This window comes from Crinia signifera, chromosome 7 (genome assembly GCF_055691185.1).
Source record: "Crinia signifera chromosome 7, ASM5569118v1, whole genome shotgun sequence".
In the NCBI taxonomy this organism is placed as follows: domain Eukaryota; kingdom Metazoa; phylum Chordata; class Amphibia; order Anura; family Myobatrachidae; genus Crinia; species Crinia signifera.
The window spans coordinates 167,194,845-167,214,964 of record NC_139223.1 but is presented as its reverse complement, the minus strand read 5'-3'; the positions used below and the strand labels follow the sequence as shown (position 1 = coordinate 167,214,964).

Here is a 20,120-nt window from a genome sequence, read left to right as displayed (position 1 = left end):
GCATCACAGGTGCCTGGCTTAAGTGTGCCAGCAGGAGCTGGGTGACTTTTGCAGGGTGCCCTACTCCCAGGAGTAGTGATTGGCGCAGGCCAAGATCAGCAGGACACCATCATCGCCCTCCCAGCAACCAACATCCAGCAGACGCAAGTATTCCCTGAGGTGGATATTCCCGGTATAGGGGCAGGGGTTCTTGCTTTGTGTGGTTCTAGTCATATTGGTCTATTCATAACTGTGTTTAATGTTAATGCTACCTGTATATATATGTACATAGTGTGGTTACGGTTTACATGTTTATTTAGTCTCTATGTAATAAAGGTTCCGTTGGACCTTGCTATTGCGTGCTTTCTGTGTGATCGCAGAATCGTGTGTGGCCCCAGGACCCGTGCAAAGCTCTAAACGCTGCGGAAAATACATGAGGCAAAAGTAATGCACATTATGAGCCTGGGGTCGTCACAGCCAATACTTACGGCTCTTCCGCGAGGCCACGCCCCCATTTTGCCGCTATGGGGGCATGACCCAGAGGCTCTGTGAGCCTCTAGCCATGCCCCCAGCCCCCTGACTGCGGGAATAGACGCTGTGCGCATGCGCACAGCGTTTATTCCCCGCTGCTTAGCAGCTGACAGGGGGGACTCCCAACAGCCCCCCCACACCGCGGGACACTGCCGCCCACGGGTGGGACAGCGGGACAGGCCCTGACAATCGGGACTGTCCCGATAAAATCGGGACTGTTGGGAGGTATGGTTCTGTGTGTTGCGTCAACTACCTGCAAAGAGCTTTACTAATGCAAAACACTTATATTCACACCTTATCACTGATGGCCGATTTATCAGATAGCCACCGCCCAGTGAAATCCTGCCATGTGCAAGTCTGACAAAGGCTTGTGAATGGATCACTGATTGGCTGCCAAACTATATACAACTCACTCACCATCAAATTATTTTCCTAGTGCACAGGGGGAGATTATCAAATCTTGGAGATAATGGGGGTTATTCTAGTTCACTCTGACAAATTCCTACTGAGATGGACAAAACCATCTGCAGGTGGGGCAGATGTAACATGTGCAGAGAGAATTAGATTTGGGTGGGGTTTTACTTCAAAGTGAGATCTATATTGCAGTGTAAAAATAAAGCAGCCAGTATTTACCGTGCACAGAAACAAAATAACTCACCCAAATCTCATACTCTCTGCACATTTTACATCTGCCCCCCTGCAGTGCACATGGTTTTTGTCCATCTGAGAAGGATTTTGTCAGAAAAGTGAACTAGAATAAGGCCTAATGTTCCAACCAATCAGCTCCTGTTACTTTTTTTAAATTGCAGACTGTAAAATGACAGTAAGAAGCTGATTGGTTGGTAATATCTCTGTTTAAAATGGTTCTTTGGTGACACTATTGTCACTGGTCAGCCACAGGTGCGCACACAGTACTGATACCGACCGAGGAGTAAAATCCCAACTTACCCGTTTCTGCAGTCCCGCTATCTGTTTCCTTGTTTCCACATCTTTTCCCCCGGACTCGAGAAACTTCCTGTACGCCAGATCGAAAGCTTGTCCAATCGTTAGCGTTATCTCCTCAGCCTTTAAAGAGAATCATAATCTTTATTCTTTCAGAATTAACTCGCCTCACCTTCATTCAATTAACCCCGGTACTTGTGGATTATCACGGCTCCCATCGCATGCCATCGCATGCCATATATAGTGGCATGCGATGGCATGCGATTGGATGCGATTTTTGCATGCGTTTTTTAACAGAAAAGCATCCAAATGCATTTAAATTAGTATCAAACATGTTCAATGGCCCCCAAATGTCATTTTTGAGGCTATACCACCCCCACTATCTACGCAAACCTGAAGCGTGGCGAACGGCGGCGGTACGCGTCCTACAACCTTTTCATACCCCCACTATCCACGTCGGCGTGGAGTTGAGAATAGAAAGTGTGGCGAGCGCAGCGAGCCACCGAGCCCGAAGCGCGGCGAGCGCAGCGAGCCCCGCGAGGGGACGCGGACACCTGTGAAGCCTGCGAGGGGACGCGGACACCTGTGAAGCCTGCGAGGGGACGCGCATACCTGTGAAGGTATCCGGGCCGCTCGCCACGCTTCGGGCTCGGTGGCTCGCTGCGCTCACCACACTTTCTATTCTCAACTCCACGCCGACGTGGATAGTGGGGGTATGAAAAGGTCGTAGGACGCGAACCGCCGCCGCTCGCCACGCTTCGGGTTCTTGTTCATAGTGGGGGTGGTACAGCCTCAAAAATGACATTTGGGGGCCATTGAACTTGTTTGATACTAATTTCAATGCAATTGGATGCTTTTCTGTTAAAAAACGCATGCGATGCGATTTTTTTGCTTTGCGATGCACATCGTGGGAGCCGTGATTATCCAAAAGTACCTTAACCCCTTCTGTACGTTATATTACAATCCCTATGATCAATTTTTACTTCCTCTATAAATATATATTTTTAAATGGTTATAATGTTTTCATTGCATGTTCTATACAACATTGCTCTGCTGTTTGGTCGCAGGTTGGATTTGCCACATTATTCTTATGCAGTAATTGCTAAATGGGTACTATTGTTTCTAATGGTTCTGGTGCTGACCAATATGTGCACTTTGGTGGTGATTCAGGTTGGTTTGCAAAGCACAGTTGGTTTGCTCATGGACAAAACCATGTGCACTGCAGGTGGGGCAGATGTAACATTTGGGTGGGTGTGTACTTCAAACTGATATCCATATTGCAGTTTAAAAATAAACATGCTTCTATCACTAAACAGCCCTCCCACAAAACGACACAGACCCCAATCTACACTAATCTATTTAACAATCCCCCTTCCACAAATAAAAAATAATATACATATATACTGTAATTGCCAGGGCAATAAATGTAATGTCCCAGCTCCCCCGCATAAGAGTAAAATACGGTTCCTCCCACATGGTAAGACATCAAAAATACAGACAGAACATGGAAACATGATAAAGCAGAGACAGGAAATATAAGTAAACATCGTTTAGGGGGAAAAAAAAAAGCATCAAACAAATGAGGCAAAAGTGATGGACTCCACGGGGTACGATAAATCCAAATACCTGGGAACAGAGTTATCACAGGTGTAGTTTCAAATGCAATTATATGATTTGCAGTTCCACAATACTCCCCCCCCCCAACTTCTCACCTGGAACTTCACCTCCTCTGATCTCCCTAATGACAACTGTAAAGCATATATCCAAAATACACACATTGTATGATCTACAGTATATTGAGCCCAGAAATTTAGATCATTTTATTACCAGTATCTCTGCAGTAAAATTGTTTATTATTCTTTTTAAAAGGCCGTTATACTGTAGGTAACAATATAAGAATGAATGAGAACCAAATACTGGGGCTCTGTCCGACAAACTGGCAGCCCAGTAGTACATGGGTAACATACAATATAGCATTTGGTACTATTTACCTAGAAGGGCGCCCATCGTGGTGATCGCGGGCATCGCGGGCAGTACATTAACGGCCGCGACGCGATGCCCGCGATCACCGCGATTTCCCATAGGGTTCAATGTTAAATTTTGTGCTGACCGCGATTTTACATTCAATGCTTCAATGGCCGCGATTTGGCCATAGGAATCAATGTTAAATGGGCTACAGAGCCCAAATAGGCACAATTAACCCTTAAATGTCCCCCCAAATTTGTAACGCCACCCCACGATCCACGCCAACCCGAAGCGTGGCGAGCGCAGCGAGCCCGCGAGGGGCGGCGGTACGCGTCCTCCGACCTTTTCATGCCCTACTATCCACGTCGGCGTGGAGTTGAGAATAGAATAGTGTGGCGAGCGCAGCGAGCCACCGAGCCCGAAGCGTGGCGAGCTCAGCGAGCCCCGCGAGGGGACGCGGATACCTTCACAGTTATACGCGTCCCCTCGCGGGCTTCACAGGTGTCCGTGGCCACGCGGACACCTGTGAAGTCCGCGAAGGGACGCGTTTACCTGTGAAGGTATCCGCGTCCCCTCGCGGGGCTCGCTGCGCTCGCCACGCTTCAGGCTCGGTGGCTCGCTGCGCTCGCCACACTATTCTATTCTCAGCTCCACGCCGACGTGGATAGTAGGGCATGAAAAGGTCGGAGGACGCTTACCGCCGCCCCTCGCGGGCTCGCTGCGCTCGCCACGCTTCGGGTTGGCGTGGATCGTGGGGTGGCGTTAAAAATTTGGGGGGACATTTAAGGGTTAATTGTGCCTATTTGGGCTCTGTAGCCCATTTAACATTGATTCCTATGGTCAAATCGCGGGCATTGAGGCATTTTACATGAAAATCGCGGTCAATCAGCCTTTTTAACATTGTTCCCTATGGGAAAATCGCGGTCATCGCGGGCAACAGATTTTTATGTACCCGCGATTTACCCGCGATTTTTTACCCCCGACGCCCGCGATTCCAATCGCTGGCGCCCTTCTAGGTAAAGAGTACCTAGCATTTATAAACAAAAGCTTGTTGATGTTCACTAATAATTCTGCAGGAAACACTGAAAGTGACTCTACTGTACATTCTGCAAGCACAGAGCCAATGGCCATCAATGCTTCAAAATTATCCACGGTCTATGACCAATATTAAATACTTTTGCCATTAATGGGGGAGAACCAGATGGTGTCCCACCATCGATGATGCACAAGCAACAATTATTTATATTTTATATACTGTATATATATAAGTGCCAGTCAGTGGCGTAGCTACATTTTGGGCGCCCCTCTGCCGTTAGGGGGGGGGGCGCCCCCCGCCGCCCATGCAAACCCCCCCAATCCCCCGCAGCCTTACCTTTTGCGCTGGTCCCGGCGGCTCCGTTCTTCTGCTGAGGACCACCACAAAATGGCCGCCCCCATACAGCAGACAGTTTCTGTCTGCTGTATGGGGGCGGCCATTTTGTGGTGGTCCTCAGCTGAAGAACGGAGCCACCGGGACTAGCGAAATAGGTAAGCCTGCGGGGGATTGGGGGGAGGTGTAACTATAGCACCACATCCCCCGGCGCCCCCATATGCACAGCGCCCCCCCGCGGTGGCAGGGGCTGCGGTGCTATATTTACGCCACTGGTGCCAGTACAATGAGCTTAGCCATAGCTCCAATCCTCCCACAAAACCCCACCTCCGGATCTTATTGGCCACAACCTTCCAAATTGTATACAGGGGTGACCATTGGTATGTGAAACCATTGATGGTACAATGGGGATCCTACACATAGCCATCCCTACAACACCGTCTTTAAGGTGGGAGAGGTCTTCTCCTCATAAGCAGCTCCCTACAGTCTAGTGAGGTGGTATATAGGCTACTAAGTGATAAATATTCTCTTCTTATTCAGTATCAAGCCAAGAATTCCCCTTAGTAAAGTAACAATCATAATGTCAACCATAGCAGAAAATCCAATGTTGGGTGACGTTCCATATTTTAGACATTAATGCCGACTATTACCACCTGGTGAACCAATGTCTGCAGATCTCCAGCTCTTCCCGTACAAGAATACAGAGCGTTAGCCAAGTTAATTGTTGCCTTGGCAGGAGAAAGGGGAACCCCTGATGTCTGTAATGGCCCAGGGTTGCGTCCTTATGGTCTGTTACCATGTAGGCAGCGCGCTGTCCATCAGGAACCTGCTGTTGGCAGATGCCGGGGAACCTGCCAGGTTAAGTGGAACACCAGACCCCTATTCTGCATTAATGATGGATTTATGGAAAACTGAATTTTTAATATTGAATGGAATTAACTTTTCAAGAAATTCTGAATGTATCTAATACAGCCAAGCGCTACTCCCATGCCTGATTACAGAGGTAGTTTCTGTCATGTGTAGAGCACTTTCCAGCAAATCAATTACCAACCATGACAGGTCTGGTACAGCCTGTGCTAATGGAGACCATCTGCAGGCACTCAACGTATTCCAGTAACATTGCCAGGACCAGACTCTAGTTTATCATGTTAGAACAGTAACTATGCAGCAATACAGGAAAACACTGTACGGTGTAACGCGAGATCACTAGAAGCCGTGCTTCCAGAAATGACTCATTTACTAAACATTCTTTTGATGTTACAATAAAACCATTTGGTTATGTTTTCAAGGTCAGAGTTGTTGCCCCTAATTATTTACTGCTCAATAACAAAATGAGGGCACTATTTAATAATCTACTAGTTCCCAGCCCGACAAAATGATGCTCGCAGAAGCCACGGCCCATCCCACAAATGGTCCAGACACGCCCGCGTTGTTCAGACCGCGCCCTGCATCGCTCTGTCGCGGCCCTGTAACACTGAGTAGATCTGAATCTGGTGATTCCCTGAGCTGTCTAAGAGGCGCTCCATCTGTAACTCACCTATATCTAACTCTCTGCACCTGATACATCTGCCCCACCTGCAGTGCAGCATTTGTTTTGTCCATTAGACATAGAATTTTCTTTTGCGAGGAAACCAGAATGAGGCCCTTTGTCCTTTGAATGAAATGTAGAAGCGTAGTCTGATGGCGACGATTGATTTCATCTTCTCTATATTATCGGCAAATGAGACCGACACTAATTCATGGCATCCATATTTTACGCATCATAAAATGTCATTTGGCTTTGAAGAAGCCCAAAAATTTAAATGCTCAGAGCTACGGAGGCAAAACATATTGTTCAGTGATAAAATGACATTTGACTGAGGATCTGTTCAGAAGGAAAGTGTTACCGGCACACTCTGTTACATTTAAATCCCGCCTAATATCTGTAAGACAGCATCCAAATAGATTCTGAGACACATCAAACAGCTAAGACTTGCAAACTATTCTGACACTCTGGGCAGTATTCAATGAGCATTTTGGCGATGTGCAGCGAATCCTGTTTAGGATTCGCTGCACATTCGCCGTGTTCCGGAGCCTCGCCGGCTCCAGTATTCAACGAGTCAGGGGCTCGCTGCCCCTGACTGGCGAATTTTAACACCTGCGGCGATGCCGCAGGGAGCCTGAGGATGGCGGCAGGCAGAGAGATGGAAGTCTCCCTGCCTGCCCCAGAACGTTTGTGGGGGGGATGTGGGCTCCCCGGGTGCCAGGCAGCACAGGCTGCTCCCCACATGAATAAAATTCCTGATTTTTTGACACCAAATGTAAAAAAAAAACAACTTTATGGTCGCAAGATTAAAGCGGTCGTCTTGGGCAAAAGATGGTTTATTTACTCAAATATAAGCCCTTAAAATGGCCTTCTCCTATCCCTAGGAGGCACAGCATACAGATGTTACAGAATGGAAGTCAGGCAGATGTACAAATACCAGGGCTCACATGCCCTCTTTATATAGACAGAAAACACACTGGCATGGTCAGATCCTCCCCTATACCTTTAGGATTTGCATATCAATCTGACATCTTACTTCCAGTGCATAACGAATCAAGATAACATCAGGGTTGCCGACTTTCAGAAAATCCTCTCCGGGACGTCATTATGCCCCGCCCCCATTACGGCAAATAACTGGTATCCATGGAGGGGGCGGGGCTAAAATGACACGATTGTGCCGTTTTAGCTCCTCCCCCTCCCCTGAGACCCGCGGATTGCGGCATATAAATACCGCGATCGGGGGGGCTCAGTGGGGGTCCCCCTGATTCCGGGAGGGTTGCCCAACCTTCCGGGGGCCGGGAGGAAGGACCCGATTTTCGGGAGACTCCCGCAAATTCCGGGAGGGTCGGCAACCCTGGATTACATACTAAAAAGGATGAGTCCAATTTCCTTAGAATATATAACTTCCAGGAAAGGTGGAGATCATTTGTTTATCTCCTGGACATGTTTACATAAAGAAACACAGATGTCTGTGCATTACCAACACCTCACACACAGGATGGCCTGGATTCATTGACACATCACATACACAAGTTTCCTTACTAACACCTTTACACAGGAACTACAGACACAAGGCCAACTCCCTGCTGTGTTTTGGCCACTAACAGACATTCTGTTAGCGAAAGGGCTGTTAAGCATCTCATTTAATCGTCACAAAGACTGCTAAATTCCTTCTTCCAGAAATGTACAAAGTGCATTTTAAGTTTAGTATGCATTCCTTAATACAATATACAAATGATATGGTACAGTCCCCGCTCAGTGCTAAACATATACAGTATTACATAAATACATATACTTTGTGCTTTGTGCCCAGCAGCAGGCTACAACTCACAGCAGCACTACAGCTGCAGACCTTCAGTCCCAGCTCAGTGCTTCACATATATTAATACATTTAAAATATCTTTATTTAACCCATTTTGTCCCTTGAGGCTCCTTCACACTGGACTGGCTGCACCCAACGTTTTCATGGGGACACCCATGGGCAACCCCTCCCCCTGCCCCTCCCCCCTGTCCCCGGCCAGCCGCAATCCTTTAGAACGGCAAATTGCCAAAGTAATTTGCAAATGGGAGCTGCACATCATGCACATAATAGACCATGCGCAGTCCCCAATCTGTATGGCAGTGTTATAATAAAGCAGTCAGTATTTACCCTGCACAGTAACAAAAAAACTCCCCCCAAATCTAACTCTCTCTGCATGTGTTACATCTGCCCCCCTGCAGTGCAGCATGATTTTGTCCATTAGCAAACCAAATGTACATGGCAAATTAACCTTTATCTCTCTCCCCAAAGCTTGATTAATCTCCCCAATAGTGCTGGATATATAGAATGTTTCCGGGACATAACCCATGTATCTGAGTGTCAGTCTGAATGGGGAATGATGGGTGGGGTTGGGTAATATGATGATTCTAGAGCTGGCAGGTTTCCAACTCAATAAGTTAAGCAGGAGGACTTCTTAGTTTATCCTGGACCGTCTAACAGATTACATTACAATCGGTCTCTCTTCTCTTCTGCGGGATTTCACAGCTGTATCTGTGAGAAAGGTTCTCTTTAACTTCATTATTGCTCTGACACAGAGTAAATTGGGGAACAAAGGGCACCGAAACCCTCGTTCTAAACTCCAAAACCCTCAGCATGGGAAGTGATACAAGCGAAACATCTTGATGTATTTTCTCATGACAAGTTGGAGCCATTAATAAAGATAAACATCTGCAGGTTTCATCCGCCAAGTCGTTCTTGCAGCCTCCTGCCAAGCCAAACCCTTTTCATGTAGGACAGAAAACACCCTAACACATCTGGCATACTTACACACTTCTCGCTATCAAACACATAGCACAAGTGCTTATTGGACTCGGAATCCTTGCATATGAAGGTAAAAATCCTTTTGTCCGTCTTGTCGTCTGCACAAAACGATATCCTGTGTAGCTGGCAGTTGTGCAGGACTTCCTACAAGCAAACACAAAGTCACTGACTTGATGGTAATCCTTGTACACCAAGAAAAACATAAATAAGGTAAAAATGGTCATTCAGATATCATGATGTCCATGGTAGGAACCAGGGCCGCCAACAGGGGGGTGCTTTGGGTACAGCTGTCCCGGGCCCCGGCCTCTGGAAGGGCCCGGGCAGCCCATTTTGCCCACAGCAGGTCCCAAAGCACAGCCTGACTTCTTCAAAGCAGGGAGCATGCGGCCAATTAAAAATGCTGCCCCGGCTTTTTAGCCAATCAAAGCTCGTGCACCGTTAGCTAATCAGAGCGGCTGCCATTACATGAGCTCTGATTGGCTCACCCATTGGATTTGAATTGGCCGCCGGAGTCCTGCATTGAAGAAGCCAGGCTGTGCTTCGGGACCTGCTGAGTCGATAAGTGAAGGGAGAAGGGGGGGGGGGGATGGGGGACACCTCATTCACATTGGGCATCGGTGGGAGGGTCCAAACTGGAAATCAGTCCAAGGCCCCAAAATTCCTGGTGGCAGCACTGGTGGGAACTGTTGCACATTGATTATATTTAGTATAGGTTTAATCTGGAGAGGTGCAGGTCGGTTCTCAAGAAATACAAATCCACAAGAATTTTGAGGCGCTCAGGAGATCAAAACATGCTCCGGATCTCCGGAGAACATTCGATCTGAACCAAGTCCTGGTTTGCCCTACTGTTTCATGATCTGGATTGTAACAATGATATGATCTTAGGCTGTTTTTACCAATTTTTTTTTTATTGACTTTTTACCAAACCGAATACCTAATTTATACACTTGCTAAAGCCAAAACCAAAACACGATGACATAGAACTAACACCGAGCTATTAGGGTCCATACACATCTCGGTATCTGGATGGCTGGTGGCCAATAGGTCAACAGTCAATAGATAGACAACATATGGTGGGCACAGTCAAAGGGTTAATACAAGAGGTAGGTTGACACATAAAAAGGCCGACATGAGTATTTAGCAATTTTTTTTAACTTTTTCATACTTTACCCTCTACGTCAGTGGTTCCCAACCCTGGTCCTCAAGTACCCCCAACAGTGCACGTTTTCCAGGTCTCCACACAGGCAGGTATTCAATGCCTGCTCTGGGGAGCTGCAGCGAATCCTGTGTAGGATTCGCTGCACTTTCTCACCAATTCTCCCTATAGGGAGATTCGCCGGGCAGCCGCTCGTTCTCCCTATTCAACGCCTCAGGGGCTCTCTGCCCCTGGCGGTGAATTTTAACCCCCCCGGCGAATGCCGCCGGGGAGCTGGGGGACGGCTGCAGGCAGGGACATGGAAGCCTCCCTGCCTGCGCCGGACACTGCGGGGGTGAAGGAGGGCTGTGGGGGACAGAGGGAGAGCCCCCAGAGCTGGCAGGGGGCTGTGTTAGGGAGCCGCTACACACTGGTCCCGATCGTGCATGTGTAATGATCGGGACGAGTGTGCAGTGAATATATGAATATTAATGAGTGGCTCCCGGCTCGGCCCCCTGCTGGTGAATGTGTAAAAAAAAAAAAATATTGTTTCAAAAACACCAAAATAAAAACAAAAAACGTTCCAGTTCTCCAGAAAAAGATGACGAATGTAAAATGGAGAATCCGGGGAAAATCACTGGAGAAAGCAGTTCTCCACTTCAGCATTGAATACACTCTCTGCGAATTCCACTAAAAACCCCATTGAAAACAACTGGCGAATCGCGGAGAATCACAAACAGAGAATCGCCAGACATTCGCTCTTCATTTGCAGAGAATTGTGTCCATTGAATAGGGCGAATTGTTTTTCCAGTGAGAAAATTCCCTGTAAACCCGGGGAATTGCCTGATTCCCCAGAAAATGTGGAGAATCAGAGGCATTGAATACCTGCCACAGAATCACAAGTGCTGTAATTAGCTCCACCTGTGGATCTTTTAAAATGTGTCTGAATAATGAGTGCAGCTGTGCACCTGCTGGGTAACCTGGAAAACGTGCAGTGTTGGGGGTACTTGAGGACCAGGGTTGGGAACCACTGCTCTACGTGGACCCAAATTGGCCAGAAGCATGGTGAGCGAAGTGTGCAGGAACACTTATTGGGGTTCCACATGATCAGGTGTCGACATTGACACAAAAAAGTGATTTAATCATGTCAACCTTTTCAAGTGTTAACATTTTGCTTGTGTCAATCTTTTCTTAAGTATCAATCTAGTGCATGTTGATCTTTAAAGGTCAACCTCGGTGGCGTAGCAATACCAATCACAGATCCCATGGTGGCTCAGAGGTGCTGGGGATCTGTGGTAGCCACACCCACTGCCAGTGAGTCAGATTGGAATGGCAGTTGGTGGCAGTGGGTGCGGCTCCCCTATTTGAATTATGAACTGTGCTGCAGCACCCCCTCCTGGATCCGCCACTGAGTTACACTACTGGTCACCCTAGGCCAGGGGTCTTCAACCCGTGGCCCGCGGGCCACGAGTGGCCCGCCGACTTGTTTTGACTGGCCCGCCAGTCAAAAGATTCTTGCTGCATGAAAAAAAAAAAAATCCTTCCGCGCTGTCCTCTTAGCAGAGGGACGCGGCGGAAGATGCTGCTGGGTGACGTGGAGGCTGGGGCGGGCGGGACTGTGCACAGACATGCGCATTGTCCACTTCCTGACGTCGCGCACACATCCCGCCCGCGCCCTTTCAGACAGCCGGGAGGAGACTGACAACCGCCGCCAGCCGCGCACCTCAGCCAGCACCTGTCCCTGCTTAGCAGCAGACACAGACGCCGCTGACGCCGCCAGCAGCAGCAGCAGCCACCCTCTGCAAGGGACACTGAGGCAGGTGCCTCAGGAGAGGGTGAGCTGTCTTTTTAGAATTGTTTTGTTGAAGGTGGGGGTGAGGGTGAGCTGGCTAGGGTGAGGGTGAGGTGAGCTGGCTAGGGTGAGGGTGAGGTGAGCTGGCTTAGAAGGCTGCATTTAGAAATGTTTGGGGGGGGGGGGGGTGTGAGGTGACCTGGCTGCATTTAGAAATGTTTTGGGGGTGCTGACTATGGGGGAGGGGGGCTGGCAGTGCAATGTGGCCCTGTGTATGGGAGGGTGCTGACTATGGGGGAGGGGGGCTGGCATGCTGTGCAATGCAGTGCTGACTATGGAGGGCAATACTAGGACATTTTGTCCTAGTATTGCCATTTTATGGCTGGCATTTATACTGGTGGCATTTTATGAAGGATACTACTGGTGGCATTTTGTGAGAGGCACTGCTGGGGGCATCATATGCATAAGCAGGAGTATTGGGGGCCTTATAGTGCAAGGTGCAATGGGCATCATGGTGTGAGGCATGATGTGCAATGGGCATCACGGTGTGTGGCATATTGTGTAATGGACATCACGGTGTGTGGCATAATGTGCAATGGGCATCATGGTGTAATGGGCCTTCATGTTTACATGTTTAGACAGCCAACTGGAAGGACAACAACTATTCCTGCGGTAGCCAATGTCTGGCCATGCAGGTCGCAAAAATGAGGTGTCAGGTATTTTTTCCTGCTAGTTCACACTCTTACAATTAGACCACGCCCCTTATAATTAGGCCATACCCCTTTTTGGGAGCGCGCGCCTACGGCGCGCACAATTTCTTAAATACCAAGTTATGTATGAGGGGCTGCATTTTTATTCTGTTCGCACTGGGACCCTAATTGTTTAGAAATAACCCTGGTGCTGACTATATATTGGGGGCAGGGTTTATGTGTATGGGCAGCTGTGCCAACTATCTATGCGGGGACTATGCTGTCTATCTATTAAGAGCTGTGCTGAATTCCACAGTAGAGCTTAGTGGCCCTCGGGCTTCGTTGAATTTTTTAATGTGGCCCACAGTGTCTTAAAGGTTGAAGACCCCTGCCCTAGGCATTGTCACCCTGCTATACCACACCGGACATCTCTAGTCTAACAATGCAGTATACAACAGTAAGCGAGTGATATACTAACTAGTGCAGTGGTGGCCAACCTGTGGCTCTTGAGCCTCATGCGGCTCTCCCCCTTGTAAAGTGCGGCTCCTGCTCCCACTGCTGCCCGCCGCCCACCGTCCATCCCAGTCCCCCCTGCTGCCGGTTCCCTGAATCCCTTCTCCTTCTGAGGGGAGGAGAGCGCGCATCGCGCATCTCTCCTACCCCTTACTGTGCATCCTTGTGACTGGGCCGTCCGCCAATCAGAGCTCGTGGGCCAGCAGCCAATCAGGAGCCGGCCAGCGAGCTTTGATTGGTGGGCGGCGCAGTCACAGGGAAGTGAGGGGAAAGGAGACGCACGGTGTGCTGTGCTCTCCTCCCATCGGTGACATGACAGGAGGACTGCAGGGGGACGCCAGACTGTCCTCTCCCCGCCTGGCAGCAGCAGCAACAACAGTGAGTGCTGCTGCTGGGAAATTTGCACTTTGGGGGCATAGCAGTTTGTGGCACTGTGGGGGCATAGCAGTTTGTGGCACTGTGGGGGCATAGCAGTTTGTGGCACTGTGGGGGCATAGCAGTTTGTGGCACTGTGGCGGCATACCAGCTTTTTGGCACTGGGGGGGCATACCCAGCACCGTGTGGTGCATACCTGGCACCGTGGGGGGCATATGTGTATCTGGCACTATTGGGGGCATATGTATATATGGCACTGCACTATTGGAGGCATATTTGTATCACACCCACCCAAGGGGTCAAAATAGACTACGCCCCTTTTTTTGGCGCATGCGCCTTTGGCGCGCGCATGATGTTGGCTCTTTAGCTTGACTACGGATATTTTTCGGCTCTTTACCTCTTACCGGTTGGCCACCCCTGAACTAGTGTCTCATGCTGCATGTGATTAATACACCTGATGGTCCATGCACTATAAATACAGTCAAAATAATGAAATAAATACATTTTTATTGACCCCATTAAAAAGCAAATACCGTTCTATGGGGTAATTCTGGTTAGCTCTGTAAGCTGCAAAGCTCACAGCTTACCGAGCGCCTGTTACGCTGCACCGTCGAATCCCCTCCCCCGCTCACCGCTGAATCCCCGCTTTAACATGCGAGGGGATGTGTAATGTAGACACTCCCCTTCGCACATCTCCGCTGCAGGAGAAATCACACCCGGAAAAATGTTTCCACCCACAAACGTCAGCTTCCTGTCAGTCAAACTGTGACATGTGCAGGCGGCAAATAATCGCTCGATAGGCATTTTCTCTAATTAGCGAACCATGCTGAAATAGGCCCCACATCACCATAAAAATGAGCCCTTTAATAAAATATTAATCTCTGCTCTTTAATAAAAATGATTAACATTGTCTGTAATCAATAAGTGAATATTGCTCCCATAATTAGTAAGCTGCCATCATAAATTTTTACCTTAACTGCCTATTAATTTTTTTGTGGCCGCACGGATGGTGTAATGGTTACCACTACTGCCCCACAGCATGGGTTCAATTTCCACCATGGCCCTAACTGTGGGGAGTTTGTATGTTCTCCCAGTACTTGCGTGGGTTTCCTCCGGGTACTCCGGTTTCCTCCGTCGATCCCAAAAATATACTGGTAGGCTAATTGGCTCCCAACAATATTAACCCTAGAATGTCTGTGTACGTTAGGGTGACCAACTCATCCCTTTAATCCGGGACACATATTAATTACACAGGTTCTGTGGCTGGCTTTCACCTGGTTTTAAACTGCCACACCTCAAGACTCCATTTCACCTGGTTTTAAACTGCCATAGAACCTGTGTAATTAATATGTGTCCTGGATTAAAGGGATGAGTTGGTCACCCTAGTGTACGTGTACATGTGGTAGGGAATATGCCAGCACATGTGGGGAGCTAGGTAACTGATAAGAAAGGTGTCCCCACAGGTGATGGCAATCATACATTACCATGGAAGCCCAGGAACTAGGGTTACCACCTTTCCCCTTTAATTCCGTACACATATTAATTACACAGGTTCTGTGAAAGTTTAAAATCAGGTGAAATGGAGTCTTGAAGTCTACCAGCCACAGAACCTGTGTAATTAATATGTGTCCGGAATTAAAGGGTAAAGGTGGTAACCCTACCAGGAACAGAGCATGTTCTCCCTGAAGGAGAGGTCAGGCAGGCAACCCCAATATAGATTGTAAGCTCCACTGGCGCAGGGACTGATGTGAATGTTCAAATATTCTCTGCACAGCGCTGCGGAATATGTGTGCGCTATATAAATAGCTGTTAATCAATAATAAATCATTGTTTTTGTGTCAAATTTGCTGTGCGTCTGCCCAATTTTTTAATGGGGCGGGCAATCATTTAGAAGGCAAAACCAGGTTGTTTTTGCCTTCTGGATGATTGCCTGCATGTTACCCCCATTCGTGAAATCTGATATTGGCCGCTTGATTTTTGCTTTTGGTAAATTGCACAGTTTAAAGATCACACATGAGGTCACCTAAATACTTGCAGCGTTACAAAGCACTCCTTAGTAAATCACCTCCATCAGTGCTTCAGATGACTGACCATGTTCAAAGCACTTTAATTAATATCACTCATATATACAATTCAGCTGGCATGCAATCTCACCCGAATACACACGAAGGTCCCAGGTGGCCTGTTCTAACCACCCTGCAGATCTCTTGGAACAATCCATGCTACGTTAGCCAATGGGGTGAGAGAAAATGTTTTTTCAGCATGTGAGATGGAAGGTGAGAAGTCAGCTAGAATTACAGGGAGATCGATTACAGGCATGATTCTGCGTAATGTCTGCACTTTAAGGAAAAGGGAATTATAACATTTATTTAGATTTAAAAAAATATTAATTTGTTCCCTACAATCCTCCGCCTCATTCTGACATGACCAAGAGCCCAGGTGCACACATAGGGGAGATTCCATAGCCCAGAACAATCCCTGCACAAAAATTACTGTTTGCTCATTTGTTGGCTGAGTATTTCTGATCTTTTGAAAGATTAATTATAAATGTATGTAAGAACCACAGTATATTTCTGGCCCCGGATTGTCTGGGCACTGAAACATCCTGTATGGAGAAGGGGAGGAATGTGCAAAGATCGCAGCAGCAAAATACAGTTGGTTGATTGTAGGCTCTGGATGTCATCGAAGATTGGCCACCAGTGGTCCATGGTCAAATGTAATCTCTGCCACCAATGGCAAAGACTCAGCACAATTTCATTGGGCAAAGGCACTTAGACTGCCTCCATCACCCCTCATATGCCCAATACCCATACCTGATTGGCCTTCTGCTTAGCTCCACCTCTCCTTCATGCCGGATAAACAACTCCCGCCTTCCCTGATGGGCCTGCTTTGTCCCACAGCAGAGATGCCCATTGTTAATTCAAACCCTCAATGTTCTTTCATCTTTAGTTTCATGCCATCAATATACTTTACAATAGCACCATCAATGTTGATTTCTATGATATCACTCCCTATTGTGGACTTAGTGCCTCCTCTTTTGTCTTCAGGGGGGAGGAGGAGAGTTTGTAACTTCCTGAACTGCGAGTAAAATTGGGCAAAGATTTCCCAGTTAATTGCAAAAATAATATGTTAAAAAGATCTTAATGAAATGACGAAACCAAAGGGACAATGGGGCCGTCTTTATTTCAGGTGCCACATTTGTACTTGGAGGTGTGGTGCACATGCAACTGTAAAGTCTGTGCAATGGGCCTAAGAATGTCGCCTAAAGTCTGTGCAATGGGCCTAAGAATGTCACCTAAAGTCTGTGCAATGGGCCTAAGAATGTCGCCCAGAAATGAAGAGAGACGCTCACCGACATTTCGCAGCCTATACATAAAAATGAGGAACTGGTTATAGGTCATTATTGAAGCAAAATAGTAAATACCTGTCTGACATTTCTATGGCTATTCCAATTCATGTTTCCTCTCCAAGACAAGCCAAGCCTGGGAAGGGGAGGTAGGTGTAGATGGGGCCCCCACCAATCTAGATGCATCATTATGATGAAAATAGAATAGAACCATATCATTAGGGCCTGCACCCTCCCCATACATTCTATGACCATACATGACCTGCACCGTCCCCATACATTCCATGACCATACATGGCCTGCACCCTCCCCATACATTCTATGACCATACATGGCCTGCACGCTCCCCATACATTCCATAACCATACATGGCCTGCACCCTCCCCATACATTCCATGACCATACATGGCCTGCACCCTTCCCATACATTCCATGACCATACATGGCCTGCACCCTTCCCATACATTCCATGACCATACATGACCTGCACCCTCCCCATACATTCCATGACCATACATGGCCTGCACCCTCCCCATACATTCCATGACCATACATGGCCTGCACCCTCCCCATACATTCCATAACCATACATGGCCTGCACCCTCCCCATACATCCCATGACCATACATGACCTGCACCCTTCCCATACATCCCATGACCATACATGGCCTGCACCCTCCCCATACATTCAATGACCATACATGGCCTGCGCCCTCCCCATACATTCCATGACCATACATGGCCTGCACCCTCCCCATACATTCCATGACCATACATGGCCTGCACCCTCCCCATAAATTCCATGACCATACATGGCCTGCACCCTCCCCATACATTCCATGACCATACATGGCCTGCACCCTCCCCATACATCTCATGATCATACATGGCCTGCACCCTCCCCATACATTCCATGACCATACATGACCTGCACCGTCCCCATACATTCCATGACCATACATGGCCTGCACCCTTCACATACATTCCATGACCATACATGGCCTGCACCCTCCCCATACATTCCATGACCATATATGGCCTGCACGCTCCCCATACATTCCATGACCATACATGGCCTGCACCCTCCCCATACATTCCATGACCATACATGGCCTGCACCCTCCCCATACATTCCATAACCATACATGGCCTGCACCCTCCCCATACATTCCATGACCATACATGACCTGCACCCTCCCCATACATTCCATGACCATACATGGCCTGCACCCTCCCCATACATTCCATGACCATACATGGCCTGCATTCTCCCCATACATCCCATGATTATACATGGCCTGCACCCTCCCCATACATTCAATGACCATACATGGCCTGCACCCTCCCCATACATTCCATGACCGTACATGACCTGCACCCTTCCCATACATCCCATGGCCATACATGGCCTGCACCCTCCCCATACATTCCATAACCATACATGGCCTGCACCCTCCCCATACATTCCATGACCATACATGGCCTGCACCCTCCCCATACATTCCATGACCATACATGGCCTGCACCCTCCCCATACATTCAATGACCATACATGGCCTGCAACCTCCCCATACATTCAATGACCATACATGGCCTGCACCCTCCCCATACATTCCATGACCATACATGGCCTGCACCCTCCCCATACATTCAATGACCATACATGGCCTGCACCCTCCCCATACATTCCATGACCATACATGGCCTGCACCCTCCCCATACATTCCATGACTATACATGGCCTGCACCCTCCCCATACATTCCATGACCATACATGGCCTGCACGCTCCCCATACATTCCATGACCATACATGGCCTGCACCCACCCCATACATTCCATGACCATACATGGCCTGCACCCTCCCCATAGATTCCATGACCATACATGGTCTGCACCCTCCCCATACATTTAATGCCCATACATGGCCTGAACCCTCCCCATACATTTCATGACCATACATGGCCTGCACCCTCCCCATACATTCAATGACCATACATGGCCTGCACGCTCCCCATACATTCCATGACCATACATGGCCTGCACCCTCCCCATACATTCCATGACCATACATGGCCTGCACCCTCCCCATACATTCCATGACCATACATGGCCTGCACCCTCCCCATACATTCAATGACCATACATGGCCTGCACTCTCCCCATACATCCCATGACCATACATGGCCTGCACCCTCCCCATACATTCCATAACCATACATGGCCTGCACCCTCCCCATACATCCCATGACCATACATGGCCTGCACCCTCCCCATACATCCCATGACCATACATGGCCTGCACCCTCCCCATACATCCCATGACCATACATGGCCTGCACCCTCCACATACATTCCATGACCATACATGGCCTGCACGCTCCCCATACATTCCATGACCATACATGGCCTGCGCCCTCCCCATACATTCCATGACCATACATGGCCTGCACCCTCCCCATACATTCAATGACCATACATTCCCCATTGTTCTGCCGGCTTCACCAGGAAATGGGCAGCATGCAACAGTGGTGCCCACTCTTATGTAGGTGTCGAGGACTACCCAAAAAATTGTGTGTCTGATGTAGGAACTGGGGGAGCAGGCAACTACCGTATGTTCCAGTTGTACTGTATATGTTTATGTTACTTGTAGCTGTTCTCCGTCAATCAATATGATCTACAGTAGATTAACACAGGAGAACATCTGCGTGTGTTTAGAAAGTCCCAGCTCTGTTTACTAAACTTGATCATTCTCATCTGCATCTACGGAATACGGAAGCATTCATTTCTGGAAAATTATAGAAAAAGAAGGAAAGTGAACTCTAGAATTGATTTCCTTGAATAAACATTTTTATTCAATTACTGAAGGACCTGAGTGGAGTTTACATGTTCTTACTACATTCCTGAGGCTATGTGTTTAATAAGGAATTTAGGGCTCTATATTTATCCAATGGGTCAGGGACTGGTGTGCAGTTTGGGAGGCATGAAGGGCCCACCATTAGAATTTATGGATAGGGGCCCATGCATAAGGAGAGGACATGGTTGGGAGTCACCACATGAGCATGGCCAGCACAGAGAGAGGACATCGCCGGGAGTCACCACATGAGCATGGTCAGCACAGAGAGAGAGGACATCGCCGGGAGTCACCACATGAGCATGGC

At 48.3% G+C, this 20,120-nt stretch overlaps 1 protein-coding gene across 7 annotated transcripts in view; it reads right to left on the bottom strand.

Moving 5' to 3' along the window:
* Nucleotides 1-20,120, bottom strand: part of GULP1 (GULP PTB domain containing engulfment adaptor 1) — a 228,484-nt gene that overhangs the window by 43,715 nt on the left and 164,649 nt on the right. For all 7 annotated transcript variants that reach the window (XM_083154251.1, XM_083154252.1, XM_083154247.1 and 4 more), the window contains 2 exons: nucleotides 9,118-9,255; nucleotides 1,459-1,575 (listed from right to left, as the gene is read on the bottom strand). In XM_083154251.1, the coding sequence (XP_083010377.1) occupies nucleotides 1,459-1,575; nucleotides 9,118-9,255 (255 nt within the window). The remainder of the gene's footprint in view (nucleotides 1-1,458; nucleotides 1,576-9,117; nucleotides 9,256-20,120) is intronic.